This window comes from Cucurbita pepo, chromosome LG11 (assembly GCF_002806865.2).
Source record: "Cucurbita pepo subsp. pepo cultivar mu-cu-16 chromosome LG11, ASM280686v2, whole genome shotgun sequence".
NCBI lineage: Eukaryota > Viridiplantae > Streptophyta > Magnoliopsida > Cucurbitales > Cucurbitaceae > Cucurbita > Cucurbita pepo.
In genome coordinates this window covers 5,628,778-5,642,762 of record NC_036648.1, presented here as the reverse complement: position 1 = coordinate 5,642,762, position 13,985 = coordinate 5,628,778, and the positions used below count along the sequence as shown (strand labels likewise).

The 13,985-nt window shown below is 35.6% G+C and overlaps 1 protein-coding gene across 2 annotated transcripts; it reads left to right on the top strand.

The window, feature by feature from the left end:
* Window positions 1-583: 583 nt before the first annotated feature.
* On the top strand, window positions 584-12,722 carry LOC111805211 (protein bicaudal C homolog 1-A-like). Of its 2 annotated transcripts, none has more exons than XM_023690154.1 (7): window positions 584-995; window positions 1,300-1,442; window positions 1,721-1,737; window positions 1,858-2,414; window positions 6,964-7,044; window positions 8,099-8,161; window positions 12,002-12,722. In XM_023690154.1, exons 1-7 carry the CDS (start codon window positions 942-944, stop codon window positions 12,056-12,058), a joined length of 972 nt encoding a protein of 323 aa, XP_023545922.1. In that variant the 5' UTR covers window positions 584-941; the 3' UTR covers window positions 12,059-12,722. The 2 variants fall into 2 exon arrangements, with proteins under 2 accessions (XP_023545922.1, XP_023545921.1); XM_023690153.1 differs by having other exon boundaries at window positions 1,721-1,770.
* The last annotated feature ends 1,263 nt before the right edge of the window (window positions 12,723-13,985 follow it).

The window sequence follows — 13,985 nt, the reverse complement described above, 5'->3', positions numbered from 1 at the left end:
TTACTTTCCCCTATAAGCCCGATGAGAAAAATTATGGATTGAAAGTAAAAGAAATCCAAAAAAAACTTTCATAGTCGCTTTCGGGTTCATGACTAATACCATAAATCCTATGAAGAACGATATAATGATAAAAAAAACTAAAACAAGGATCAAGATCAAAGTTTTGAAGACAAGAGCTCGGAACCAACGCTGAGACCTCAGAATCCAAAGACCAAAGTCCTTAGGATAGAACATGATAAGAACTCACAAGTCAATAACAGAACCAAAGGACTCAAGTACTGCCATTAAGAACAGGATTACCCTAACATACTAAGGGCATGATTAAGAGCGTGAGTTTTTGTACTCACTCTATGTTTTGCAGGTAAATAAGGAGCTGATGGAGGTCGAGAGCGGACTTTGGAGCAAGTACCATGGACAAGCCTCATGGGTCGTTCTCAATTTTCAATTTCCTCGATATAATATAAATATAGGGTATATTATCTTTTAAATTCTTAAATTTTCAATTTCCTTATTTTCAGGATTAAAAAAAAAAAAAAAAAAAAAAAAAAAAAAAAAAAAAAAAAAAAAAAAAAAAAANGCATCTTCTTCGTCCTCCCTCTCTCTTCATCCGTCGTAAATACAGACATCTTCCGTACAAATCAGGAGGTGTCTGACGCCGGCGCTCTCATTGGGTGTTCTTATTCAACCATCCAATTCGATCCAAACCCCACTCCCTCTCCTTTTCCTATTTTCATTCCGATCCCGACCCATCGCGCTCTGTTCCTTTCTCTCTTTCGCCAGGGGCTCTAGATTTGTTTGGGAGCTTTCAGAAAGGGTTAATTGCCAATTCGACGCGTTCAGTTTAGGGATTCTGTTCTTGCTCATTGTCATGCGCTTCATCGAATTTCTGAGTAATTGAAAGCATTAGCGCATATTTTTCGCCTGGGGTTTTGATTTTTAACATGTCAGCAGCTTCAAGGGGTAGAGTTACCATTACACTCGGCCGTAGCGGACAGGTTGGTTTGCACCTTGTTTCACTGTTCTTCGATTCTCTTGTGGTTGGTAATGTTCATTGTTGACATATGTTGTTTCAGATTCTGCTGAGAATGATTTCTCTTAATACGTAATGAGCGTGATTCTCGTTTACTGCTTCGATTAGTTATCTGTATAAGCGTGAAGATAGGCGGAATGGGAATACAATTTTGTTTCTAGTTTTTTCTAATTACTCTGTTAGTACTGATTGAATCTGGAAACGTTGTTGATAGTTGTTTTTCTGGCTATCTTTTGTCTCTATTCATACGTTTATCTATCACATTGAAGGTAGTAAAAAAGGCCAGCCCAGGGACCGATGTTTCAGTCTCTGATTCTTGGCCCGTGTCTGGAACTAAGCGGTCTGTAAGAGATAGGTTGGGAAGTAGCTCTGATAGTGATGGGTTATATGGAAGCCAACTCGCCAACAAACGGTATGTTGTTCTTTCCTTGCATTTTTTATCTGCTAGAACTTTGGTGTATTTTGAATGGATGCATGAAATAGGGACGTTAATCGCTTTGGAAAAACAAAATGTTGTTTGCAAAATACTTAGTTGTTGGTCATTAACAGAAATGTTGGATAATTCATATGGCGTCCTCAGTTTTGGAGTCTGGATTAATTTCTTTTGTTTTTATTGTTCTGTTTCTTTCTATTATCTCCAGTCTTTTTGCTCCTCTTCAGAATTTAATATCTTATTTATCTTCATAGCAGATTACGAGGAGATGATGGTATGTCGAATTGGAGTTCTAATGGGTTGGACGGTATTGAACTTAATCAACATAATTTTATTGTCTCTCATGTTAATCAGAATCTAATGCACCTTTTATTTTCTTTATCTTTAAAACCAGTGTCACACTCACACATTGGTAAAGACGACCTTCGGTATAAACTTTTGCAAAAAGATGCATTCAGGCGTGCTCAAAGTGATAATAAGAAGTGTTTAGATCTTCGGGAGAGGCTACCTAAGGCAAATCAAGCTCCTATACGCCACCTTGATTCACGGTATCATGATCCACCATTGCACAACACAAACATCTTACGTCGAACCCCTTCAATGAGAAGTGCAGATGATTTACCTCAGAAGGACACGTTAGGTAGTTCTTATTCCTCATGGACCATGGATAATTTGAGACAAAGATCACCTGCTAGAATTGTAGAACCATTGAGGCGCTACTCTCTACAAAGAGATGATGAGAAACTGCAGAGAAGGACGACAAACTCTTCTGTCGAAAATGCAAGATCAGTGGGCTATGTAGCCAAAGATATTCACAATGCTTCAGGTTCTGTTAGTACTGCAACTTTTATGACAAATTCTCTATTGCCTCCTACGTCTGCAAAGCCTGTGGCACCGGTTGTTCCATTACATCCTCCGCCAAGTGGCATTGCACACAAAACTCTCTATCCAGTACGGTTTACTTCTATTCTCTCTACCATTACTAATTTTTTTTGGCGTTTGGCTTTTGTCTTTTCTGTAATTTGATTTTCCCAACCTGATTTGAATTAACTGCTGACTGTTTTGATTGATTTGGCTAGTTGTGAACATTTTAATTACTGTAATTTTTGTGTACCATTATAGGATTTGATTTTTGAAGAAATTTTAGCACAAATTTGACAAAATATATTATTTAACTTATTATTGAACTTCTGAAGTTTCTTTTGAGAAGCAAAATGAGGTTATAAGAATTAGTTTTCAGTATTTAAATGACTGTGCATGTTTTTAAAACTTGAGGTACATTAAAGTACCACAACCATTTGGTGCTCAAGTGCGAGGTTCCAAAAAAAAAAAAAAAAATGCAGGCTTTTTTTTTTTTTTTTTTTTTNATGCAATAGCCTTCTGGGACTTCAATGTGGATTCCCCCCCCATATAAATATATATTTAGGCGTGTATGTATACATAAAAGTAAACATCCATGGAAATAAATGTTTGATAATAAAGAAAAGGATATAACATATGAAAGTTAAAGGTAAATAACGTTTAAACTTTCTATAATTGATAGAAAGTTGGGGGTAGAAGAAGAAGAATGGTGGAGAAATAGTAGAGAAAGAAAGATTTGAAGTTGGAATATGAAGATAAACCTAATTGCAAAGATTTTGCATTTAGGATTAGTAAATTTATTATTATTTTTTTAGCTAATAAAGAAGCCCGTTAAGCGTGCATGTGCACCTAATGCCTAGGGATGCCTCAAGGGACATTTAAAACACTGCTCGAGTATATTCTTTTGCTTTGAATGAAAGATCATTGTGCGTTATATTTCATGTGTATAAACTAGAACCAAATTGAAGCCTTCATCCTCCTCCTGCAGAAGCTCTCTCAAGAACCACTGTCCTTTCTGTTAAACTAGTTGACATGATTAATGGGCATTAAATTAAGCTAGTTATGGAAAGTAGTTGCGTTTAATATGCCATGTACAGAGCCCTGCTTGTATTATTATTTAGTTAGTAACATAGATGGTTGTATGATTCAATTGTTGGACATTTTGAATGTTTACAGATGTTTGGGAAAAAGGTATATATATATATGTGATTTCATATTTTTTCAATTAAAGTCTTGTTTCTTAAGAAAAAAAGGATAGATTTAATAGCTTTATATGCATTGTGTGATGATGGACGAGGAAATTAGACTTCAGAAAGCTTAGGGAAAGATACTGACAAATCTAGCTCCTTGACAAGCTAGGACATGATTAGAGGTTTTTGTAACTAGTTAATGTCTAAATAATCAAGTGAAATAAAAATTTCTGATAACTAACAGAGAAGAAAACTTAGAAAGTAACATTGTATAGAAATGGAACATGATCGAAAGGATTGAACAAATTATAGAATGGAGTTGATCTTCAACTGTTGCTTCGTTAGAAGCACTGATTTGCTAAAAAATGCTTTTATCAGAGGAATACAAATTCTCGATCAAATTTGTGAGGAAGAATTAAAATATGGTTGCTTTTTAAGATTGATATAGGAAGGTTTTGGTTTTAAATGGAGAGTTTGGATTTGGTTAAATACTCTATCTTCATCAATAGTAAATTAAAAGGTAGAATTCTTGCTTCGATAGGATTGAAACAAGGTATCCTTCCTATTCCTATTGGTTTTGGATGTTCTTAGTAGAATTAGTTTTCGAGGGGCGGAGGTAATATTCTTGAGGGGTTTCAAGTGAGAAGGGATTGTTTGCTCCTGATCCACCTTTAGTTGCTGATGACATGATCTTCTTTTGTTTGGATAAGGAAGGGTCTTTTTTTAATCTACATTGCTTTCTGTCCTTTTTTGAGTCTATTATGGTTTGAAGATTAACAAAGTGTTAAGTGTCAGACATTAATTGTGATCCTTCGAAGATAGTTAGGTGGGCCACTCTAGTGGGTTGTGAGGTGGGTTCTTTTCCCTTCATGCATTTTTGGGTCTTCCCCTTGGCCCTTAGTAACAGTTCTAGAAGTTTGTCTTTCTGGGACCTGATGGAGGATTTAAAAATGCCTCTACTCTTAGGAGAGGAGCTTCTTCTTTAAGGGAGGTAGACTAACTATTTTACAATCAATTTGAGGGGAATCCTAGCTTACTTTCTCTCCTTGTTGAGGGTCTTTGTTTTGTTTAGCAAGAAGTTCAATATGTTAATGAAAGATTTTTTTCGGGAAGGGGTTGATGAGGTTGAAAAAGGCCTTTACTCCTAGGAGATTGGCTTCTTCTCTAAGGGAGGTAGACTACCTCTTATACAACCAGTTTTTAGCGGACACACAACTTTCTCTCCTTGTTTATGGTTCTTGTTTCGATTAGCAAGAAGTTAGAGATATTTATGAGAGATTAGAGATATTTATGAGAGATTTCTTTTTGGGAAGAGGTTGATGAAGGAAAGGGATTTCCTGCTGTTAAGTGGGAAGTGGTGGCCAAGCTATTGGCTCTTGGGGGTTTAGGCATTGGTAATATGAGGACATGTAAGGAGGCTTTATTGGCCTAGTGGTTGTGGTCATTTGTTCGATAGACATATCGTGGCTCTTTGGTCTTGGATAGGGCATTTTTTGGTTTGATTGGGGAGAAGGGATTATGTTTTTGTTTTCATGTAGATTCTTTTTCTGCAGTTTGGTGGACCCTTCTTTACATTGTCTGTTTTTTTTTTTTACTTGCTGCAAAAGGTTGAAGTTCCAAGAAGGTCAAATTTTGTATGTGGCAAGTACTTAATGGTAGAACAAACACTTTGGACTGCATCATAAGAAAGTCGTCCTTTTTGATATGGCTATAGTGTTGTATCATTTGGAGGGGGCGGTAGAGGATCTTACATTACCTATTTTGGAGTTACCAATTCACTTCGTTTTTTTTTTTAAAAAAATGCTAAATGTTTCATTGGCTCTGCAAAAGCATGCAGTTCAATGTTGGATAGTTTCTTCTTCATTTGCTTTTTTTGTGATAAGGTTGTTTTTTGTGGCTTGTGGGAGTTTGTGCTATTTTCTGGGGCCTTCGAGAGAAGCAATAGAATTTTTAGAGGGGTTGGGGTTGAAGGTTCTGGGAGCAGGTTTAGGTCCTTGTGATGTTTCATGCCTCTTTTTAGGTTTCAATGTTTAAGAATTTTTGTATCATCCTTGAAAAGTTTTATTTGGTTAGATTGGAGCCCCTTTATGTTTTAGTTTGATCCTCTTGCGGGGCTGCCTCTTTGTATTCCCTTTGTGGTCTTCCATTTTCCGTCAATGAATTTGTTTTCTTATTAATAAAAAAGACTGATTTAGGAAAAGAAAGCTTATCTGGGTTGAGAATTACAGTAGCTTTTTAGAGTTAAAAAAGATTTGAAGATCAATGGGATAAGTGAGTAAAAAGTTGTCTTCGAGATAATTTTCGATTTTTATCAATGAAAAGAAATTTCAAGGCTTAAGACTATGTGAATTGTTTTTTAATTTTATTATTATTATTATTATTTTGTTAAGAAACTGTATATTGTAGGAAAAAAGGAGGGAGAAATGGCCTAGGGACAGGGGGGTATAGCCCCCGCCTAAAGCAATAAAACGAGAACTTTCTGGTCATTGATAATCATTAGAAGGTGGTCCTTTCTCACCCTTCATTTAATTGGAGATGCTAAAGAAAGGGGTTTAAAAAGTACTATAAAGATTCCCTTTACAGTTTGCAGATGATATTGTCTTTTTTTCCTTTTTTGGCAAAAAGGATAAGTTGTTTTTAACAACTTATCAAATGCATTCGTTTTCATTTTTTTTTTTTTTGGAACTACCTCCTGTTTGCAAGTAATGGAAAAGTTAGCCGTAGGTGGGAACATCTGTAAAGAATAAATGGAATAGTTGACTCTACGATTAGGTTGTAAATTTGAAGAGCTTCCTATGAAGGGACGTTTCTTTGTTACTCTCTTTGTTGGGGGTTATGGTGTTTTGTCACTATAAGTATAGGGAAGTTTGCTTGTGGATTTCATCTCCTCTGAATGGGTCCTCTCTGTTTTGTGTGATTCTCCTCTCTTGCATTTTTCTTGTTGATGAAGGTGAGAATGTTCAAGGTCAACTTTTTTACTTAAAGCATTCTTCCTTGCTATTGGGCGTTATATGCAAGAGTGCAAGTACCCACATTAGTACCTATGTAATTGGTTCTATCTTCTATATAGTTTGAATCAGTAACTCCCTAGGAACATTTAGTTAGTGAGTTATAAAAGTGGTGAAATAACATCAATGAGTAACCTTTCAAAGTCAAAAGATAATACCTATTATTTGGTTTTCCTAATCTTAATTTCTTTTGAATTACGGATAATGAAGTACCTGATATCATTAATTTTTCATTCTTTTTTCATGGAGTTCTGCTTATATTGGATTTCACTAATCTTTTTGGAGGGATAAGAATGTTTATATTGAAAGAAAGATATATTTTTAATTTTGTAGGACTGGTTACTGGAAGTAGTTTCCTATTTTCTTTTCAGTTTCCTAAGTTAACAGATGAAGTGTTATAACTTTAAGCTTGTTGTTTTCTGTTGGCGTTGTTATTTACAGGGTGACGAACTTCAAAGTATAGATGGCTTGTTGCAGTCTCTAGGATTGGGAAAATATTCCATTCTTTTTAAGGCTGAGGAAGTATGTTAAAATTTCCCTTTTTGAGCTACACATATCATTGGTTTTGCTTCATTTTAACACATGCCAACTTCTATCTTAATTTTTCAGTTATAACTTGTAACTTCGGTGTCCACTATCGTATTTCTACCTTTTATGTGACACTTAGCATGCATGAGTCATAAGATAAGGATATTGTACCTGTAAAGGGTTCTACTATGATCCGATATCCTAACTCTAGTTTTCTAATGGGCGATGGTTTGCATGTCTTGCTGATTCAAGCATCTCTTAGTATTTTACCTTTATTTATACGATTCATTTGTTTACTTAGCGGTGTTTAGCGATATGACTAAGAAATTACGAATTAGTTTCATACATTGGGAGCAAGCTTTCTATGTTGGAACTTGAGCTGCTGTGATAACTGATAACTGTTGCCTACGAATTTCTATGTCAAGGAGTTTGCTACATTGAAACTTGACTTAAAAGCTTCCTTAGGTTATTTTCACCATTGCTTTTTGTTTGTGAATACTGCCCGGTGATAGAGAGATTCAGACCTCTTGAGAAATCTATGGATTTTGTATTTGTCCTCTTTTGATTCTGGTTAATTTAATACAGAGCTTTCTTTACAAATTATCTATCCTCTCACATTATAATCCGATTTAAGAAATAATGCTTTGCCACTATTCAAAAGAAGAAATATTGTTGTCTCTTCTTACTGACATCTTAAAGATGTGCTGTTGTAGTTATTTCTTCTTCTTCAACAATAGTTTCACTGTTTGTAACACTCATATGCTTTCTCTCTCTCTCTCTCTCTCTCTCTCTCAAGATGTTCATAATGGCTTCCATAAAAGTAATGAGGTTTTCTTTATATGTCTGGTTGAGTCATTTATAAGATATTTGATCTGTGAATATAGCCTCAAATTTTTGTTTTCACCATCTTATATACAGATATCTCCTAATCAATTAGTTGTATAAGTGGAAGTTCAAATCTTCATATTTATCGACTTTAATTGGTATTGATGGTCCAATAGTGACAAATCTTACTACCTATCTGTGGTTTATTGGATTTATTATGCAGGTTGATATGACTGCCTTGAAGCAAATGGGGGAGAATGATCTCAAAGAGCTTGGAATACCTATGGTACGTCAGTTGTTCCTGTTCTTCATCTTATGTCTAGGGTTTATATGTTTCTCTATTATTATTGAGGTTTGGAGTCTTTGATTTCTTTGCTTTTTCAATGAGAGACAGACACTCTCCTTAAAGAAAGAAAGATATAATATAAAGCTTGGATGGTAAATTCAAACTTTAAAATATCTAACAATGCAAATAACTGAAAACATGGAGATGAGTTGTGAGACAATATTTTAGACACAACCAGCTTCGTAGGAGTTTCACCTCTGCTTGGCTTAACCATCAGGGGTGCGATGAATTAGTAGTTAATTTTTTGAATTTTATTTCTCATCGTTGTTCTTTTATTAAATTATAACTTTGGTCTTGGTATTTGGACTTTTAGAGTTGTATCTATTGATTTTATATATTTTGGTTGGTCCATCTTGTCCTCTATATTAACATCACTAAAAGACAATGTCAAATGATAATGATCTTAATTCTTACACACAATAGAATATTGTACCCTCTCTTGGGACTAACCGCTTACTTTGACCACTTTCTTACCTTTGGACTCTGGCCCTTTGACGAAGTTCTTATTGGTTAATGTGCACTTCATTAGGAGGCAAGGGTGGTAGAGCAACATTTTTTTACCTTTGTGATTGGATGTGTACATATTAAGGTAACTAGGGGTGAGCATCACTGACCGAAAATCTGAGTCGACCTACTAAAACTGATCGAATTGACTTCTGTTAGTGATTTAAAGGTAGTCGGCAAGCCTAATAAGGACTCAAACTGATAGACTATAGTAGAAATAATAATAATAATAAAAAAAAAAAAAAAAAAAAAAAAACCGAAAGGTTGTATGCACGGTTGCACTGCTGCAACATTCAGCTTCTTGGATGACTAGATCGTCTGGTCTTCCCGAGGTTATATTTCTTGAAAAAAAAATTAATTAACTTTTAAAATTTTTCCTTTTACTTCTCACTATTTTTGTCTTTTCCATTTACCATTCTTCTCCAATTCTCCCTCTCTCCACCTCTCTCTTTTCTTCATCTTTTCTTCTCCTTTCTCTATTCTTCTCGTCCTCCTTTTTTTTTTCCCCTTCTTTTCTTCTCCTTTCAGTACTCCTCTTTTTTTTTTTTTTTTTTTTTTTTTTTTTTTTTTTTNAATCAACTGACTATCAGTCAGTCGGTGTACCCAAGCCCTCCAAAATTGACATGTTGGTGATCATCGGTTTGAGCCCAAAACCAATGCCAACCGACTGATGATCACCCCTAAGGGAAACAATCATGCTTCATTTTTTTTTATTAAATTGCCAATTGCTTCCTAAGAGTATATTCCTGCACTCATTGGTGCAACATCACCAATTACTTCATAAAAATACTTATCCATACAGGAAGTGACTAGGACTTGCTTTTAACTTTAACCTCCTCACTATGGTCATGCCATTTTAACTTGTAAAGTTTAGGATGAAGCTTATTGGTTGTTTTCAAGCGGTCTACAAGGTGGAACTTACTACATATTAGTAGAACTCCACTATTTATGGCAATGCTCTATGGTGTAGAACTGACTGTTCCTCTAGTGTGAAAGAATTTCCCTTTGGTTTTCTTCAAGTTCTATTCTTATCTTTGGTATTGAAGGTTTTTCTATTAACTAGGGTCATTGAAGTGGATCCTCTTCATGACTGTCTAAAGCTTCTTCTTCTTCTACATCTAAGTTTTTAACATCCTCTCTCTCATCCTCCCCATCGCCGATCACAGCTCTCTCCCTAAGGACCATGTTTCTTTTTTTAGGGCATTCTTTACTATTATGTCCTATTTTTTCCTTCGTTTTGACACTTCCAACATTTATGCCTATTTCTATTAGGTGTCTTGGCTTTCTCCTAACCATTGGAAATCTCACCCTTAGGTTTTCTCCTATCAACATTAGATTTCAACTAAGACTCACACTAGTGGAACTCTCTTCTTTCTAGGGCAAAGTAGTTTGAAGAGCAGATTTTGTGTACGGTGACGACTTCTTGATTTGTGACTAAATTTTGACGGCTATGTGAAGGAGATCCTCAATGTCATAAGAAGGATACATATATACCTTGTTGTATATGTCCTTATAGAGTCCATCCAAGAATCTTGCTATTGTGGACTCCATATCCTATATATCTCCAAGCGTGTTATGAGTACATCTATTTCATTGTAATAACTCCACACCATTGGATCCTTGGTAAAGCCTTTGGAGGCTTTGAGTCAGTTCTCTACGATAGCGTCTAGGCACAAACCTTTTTCTCATTTAGCTGTTTGAGTTCAAGCCATGACTCTATGGACCTTCGTTTTACCTTCTTCTCGTAGACATTATTTTATCCCAGCCCCTAGTTTCATAATCTTGGATATGAGTGATGGCTAAAATAACTTTCTTATCATCAGTAATGTTATTGCAAATAAACGCAATTTCAACTCCCCTTTCCCAATCCACAAGCTCCTCAGAATTGAACTTTCAGGAACTTGGGAATTCTAAGTTTGATGCCTCCTAAACCTCTTTCATCCCTCCTCTCTATTGGAATCCTCTTGGGGCTTGAATTCTTCTTTGTCCTGCAAAAACATTTTAATTATTAGGTTGATACCCTCGGTGTCGATTGTGAAAGTTAGCTTGGTGCAAATCTTCTTCTTCTTGATTTTTAAAGTGTTATTAATCTCGGTGGCTCTCACATGAAAATAAAAGGAAAAATAATAAAAAAGAATTGCCTCCTTATAAAATAATGCTGAACTTTGGTCCATATCTAACAATGTTTCCTAATGGTCAAATCTATTCCTAAAATACCATACCAAAAAAGAAAAAAAAAAAGGTAAGTAGGGCAAAAGAATGATGGCCGCAACAGGGGAGGCATGCATGTACACTTGGGGAGAGGCGTAGGCTATAAAGCACAGACATGGCAGTATGCCGATGTAAAAATATATACACGGACACATCAGGCACACACTATGTTTTTAATTTTTTTTCAATAATATTAAAAAATGAAACCCAAAATACTATAGTTTTGTTTTTTACTAACTATAAAAAAGTGAATGAAGAAAAATATCCAAACCTTTAAAGTGGTGGCGGTGTTGGGTACCATTGAATTTAGGTGAAATTTAAGGGGCGTTTGTTTAGTTTAAGTTGGGAAAGTTTGTGTTCGGGATGCGAAATTGTTTGGTTTGGGTTTAGAAAGTCGTGTTGGGGTGCAAAATTGTTTAACATGGAATTCTGAAATCTGTGTTTATGCTTGCTGTTTTTTCTACAACTTTTGTTGTACTATACAATTAAAGTTATATTAAGTATCAAATTTTTAAATGTTAAATAATATAGTTTTGTGTCCATCAAAGTAAATATTTTTTCCTTTTCATCTTCACTTATTATCTAATTTAGATAGCTAGAGGCATTTTTCAAGGAATTTCCTTTAGAATTATCCTATTAGAAAGTTCTTGTTTTTTAAACTATTTTTATTGTTTTTAAAAAATATGACTAGTTCCCAAACTGGTCATATTTTACAAAGTTTCTGAGAATTTCAAAGTAAGTTACTAAACATCAATGTGTGGTTGAGTCACTATTTCCCAGTAATGATAACATTTTGTTCAGACAAAACTTAACAGATCTAGGAGTGGTTGAGTCACTAGCTTTGGTGAACATTTTCTATTAACATTTACCAGAGTTTTTCTGTTTTCCCCCCTTCAATCTACTCATCATCAACTAGAAATTCGCTGTTTCTATCCATTTCATGTTCTTCTGAATTATTATTATCGGACACGATACTTACGAACGCTACGCTTATTTATTTGTTAAACTTCTACATTTTATTTTGTTGCGTCTATAGTTACCCTGGTGATGATGTGTTAATTTCAGGGACCTAGAAAGAAAATACTTCTTGCAATTGCTCCACGTTCCAAGCGACAACCTTGACGATAAAGCACCTCTTTCATTGGCTGGTCTAGTCCAAGACCTGAGACTCGACACTGTATGTTCTTTAGATTTAGAGGCAAGAAAATGGTACTTGGATCTGTCCTATCTTTTTTCATCAGACCAACAACTTTCTAACATTGTTTGGGGTATTAGCTTTTGTTTTCCCCGGGTCATATACATTCTTGCAGAGTCTCAGAACACTCTTAAACATTTTTTGTGTACTACCGTTGATAGGTTTTGTTGTTCCCATTCATATGTGATAAATCCTGGTGTAACAACAATAGTGTCAAATTATGGCAAGGTTTTAAGTTGAGAGAGATGTGTATATTTCCAAATGCTTAATTTCCAGATTATCTTCTTCAATCCCCCTGATAGTGAAGGAAAGGTCTCTCAGTATGCCCTGGGATTCAGCTACTAGAACGACATGAGCTTGGACTTCGGATCATTGTGTCGTGGGTTTAGATCATCGCCGGTATCTCGTGCAGAGGATTTGTTTCTAATCTTTCTTTATGCATTCTGAAATTTGTTAACACTTCTCTCTGGCGTCATGACTTGTTATGTAATACCACTTTATTACATTTTTCTTAACCTTTAGATTTGCTTCTGATTGCATAATTAACTCTACCTCTTCTAGGCTATAATTGAGAGTACTTGGTGCTTTTTCTATATGCAGGCTCTCTATCAAGTATTTTTGGCCTAGTTTATGTTCATTTTGTGTCATGAGTTTATTTACTTATGGATTAGGTACTATTTTGGTGTCCGAACTTTTGTTTTGGTTCATTTTGGTTTATATACGAACTTTCAATATTGTCAAGTCTTGGTTCATTTTGGTTGTAATTTCAAAATATCCATTTTGGTCTCAAAATGAACACTTAAGTGATATTTAAATCTCTGGGTCTAAAAGTATCCCTTTAGAGTTGCAGTATTTGGAACATCGTAAGTTTCATCCCAAACTAAGTTAATTTTTTTTTTTTAATAAACATCAATATTGACTCCAAACGCAAGAAGATAAAACTTAAATTGAAGATAACGAAAAAAAAAAAAACTCTTTATATCTTAAATTAGATCGGATCGTTGCATTATTCTAGTCTCTTCATAGTTAGGTTTGACATTCTCCCCACTTAAACTACTCATCATCCTGGAGGACTTACTTGGGGGAACAATCATTACAAAGATTGTGAAGCTCTCCCTCACTTAATTTCGGCATCGTCTTGGATGACGATCCGACTTCAAACTAACGGTTGATCGACTTGCTGGAAATACGTGTTTCAGAATGAATACAGAAACTATGCACTAATGAGCTTTCCTATTGACAAACCTTCCATCGGTCTCCAAGACTCGCCGCATAAGCAGGGCAAAACAACTGCATTATGATTGTGGGCCATCCCCTCTGGGCCTCCCTTACCCTTTTTTCGGACTCGACCTGAAATTCATTAGATAGATCACGACAAACTAACTAGCTTTGGCATATCCTAGCGTAGGATAAGGGGAGAGCGGCCCACACTTGGCCACTTTAACCTCACTCATCGTATTCTCTGAGTCACACACAATAGTGCACCACTCAGGAGGCTCACAAGCCAACAACGACATTCACTCATCGTGGCACCAACCGTTAAAGTAGTAATGTTTGGGAGCTTGTAACACATCCCCCTGTTGGCATTACACTTCGGCCAACTCTTCAACTCACCACCTTTATGTGGCGATTGCTGCCTTGACACTTCTCTGATCTTCCTACAGCTTCACTTCTCTACGTCCACGTTCAGTTGATGCTCACTTTTCGAGCGGATGCTGGTCTTGACAACTCTTGTGAAACCACCCACCTTAGGTACGAGGTGGTGGATCAAAGTGTGGCTCTAATACCATATTAGGAACCATAGACCTCCATAATAGTATGATATTGTCCACTTTGAGCATAAACTCTCGTGGC

What these genes read in the sequence shown, in the direction of transcription:
- LOC111805211 (XM_023690153.1), top strand. Translation starts at nt 942, where the DNA reads ATGTCAGCAGCTTCAAGGGGTAGAGTTACCATTACACTCGGCCGTAGC. An exon ending in AGCCAACTCGCCAACAAACG is followed by an intron (nt 1,443 to 1,720) that starts GTATGTTGTTCT and finishes TCTTCATAGCAG; the next exon opens with ATTACGAGGAGATGATGGTA. An exon ending in CACACAAAACTCTCTATCCA is followed by an intron (nt 2,415 to 6,963) that starts GTACGGTTTACT and finishes TGTTATTTACAG; the next exon opens with GGTGACGAACTTCAAAGTAT.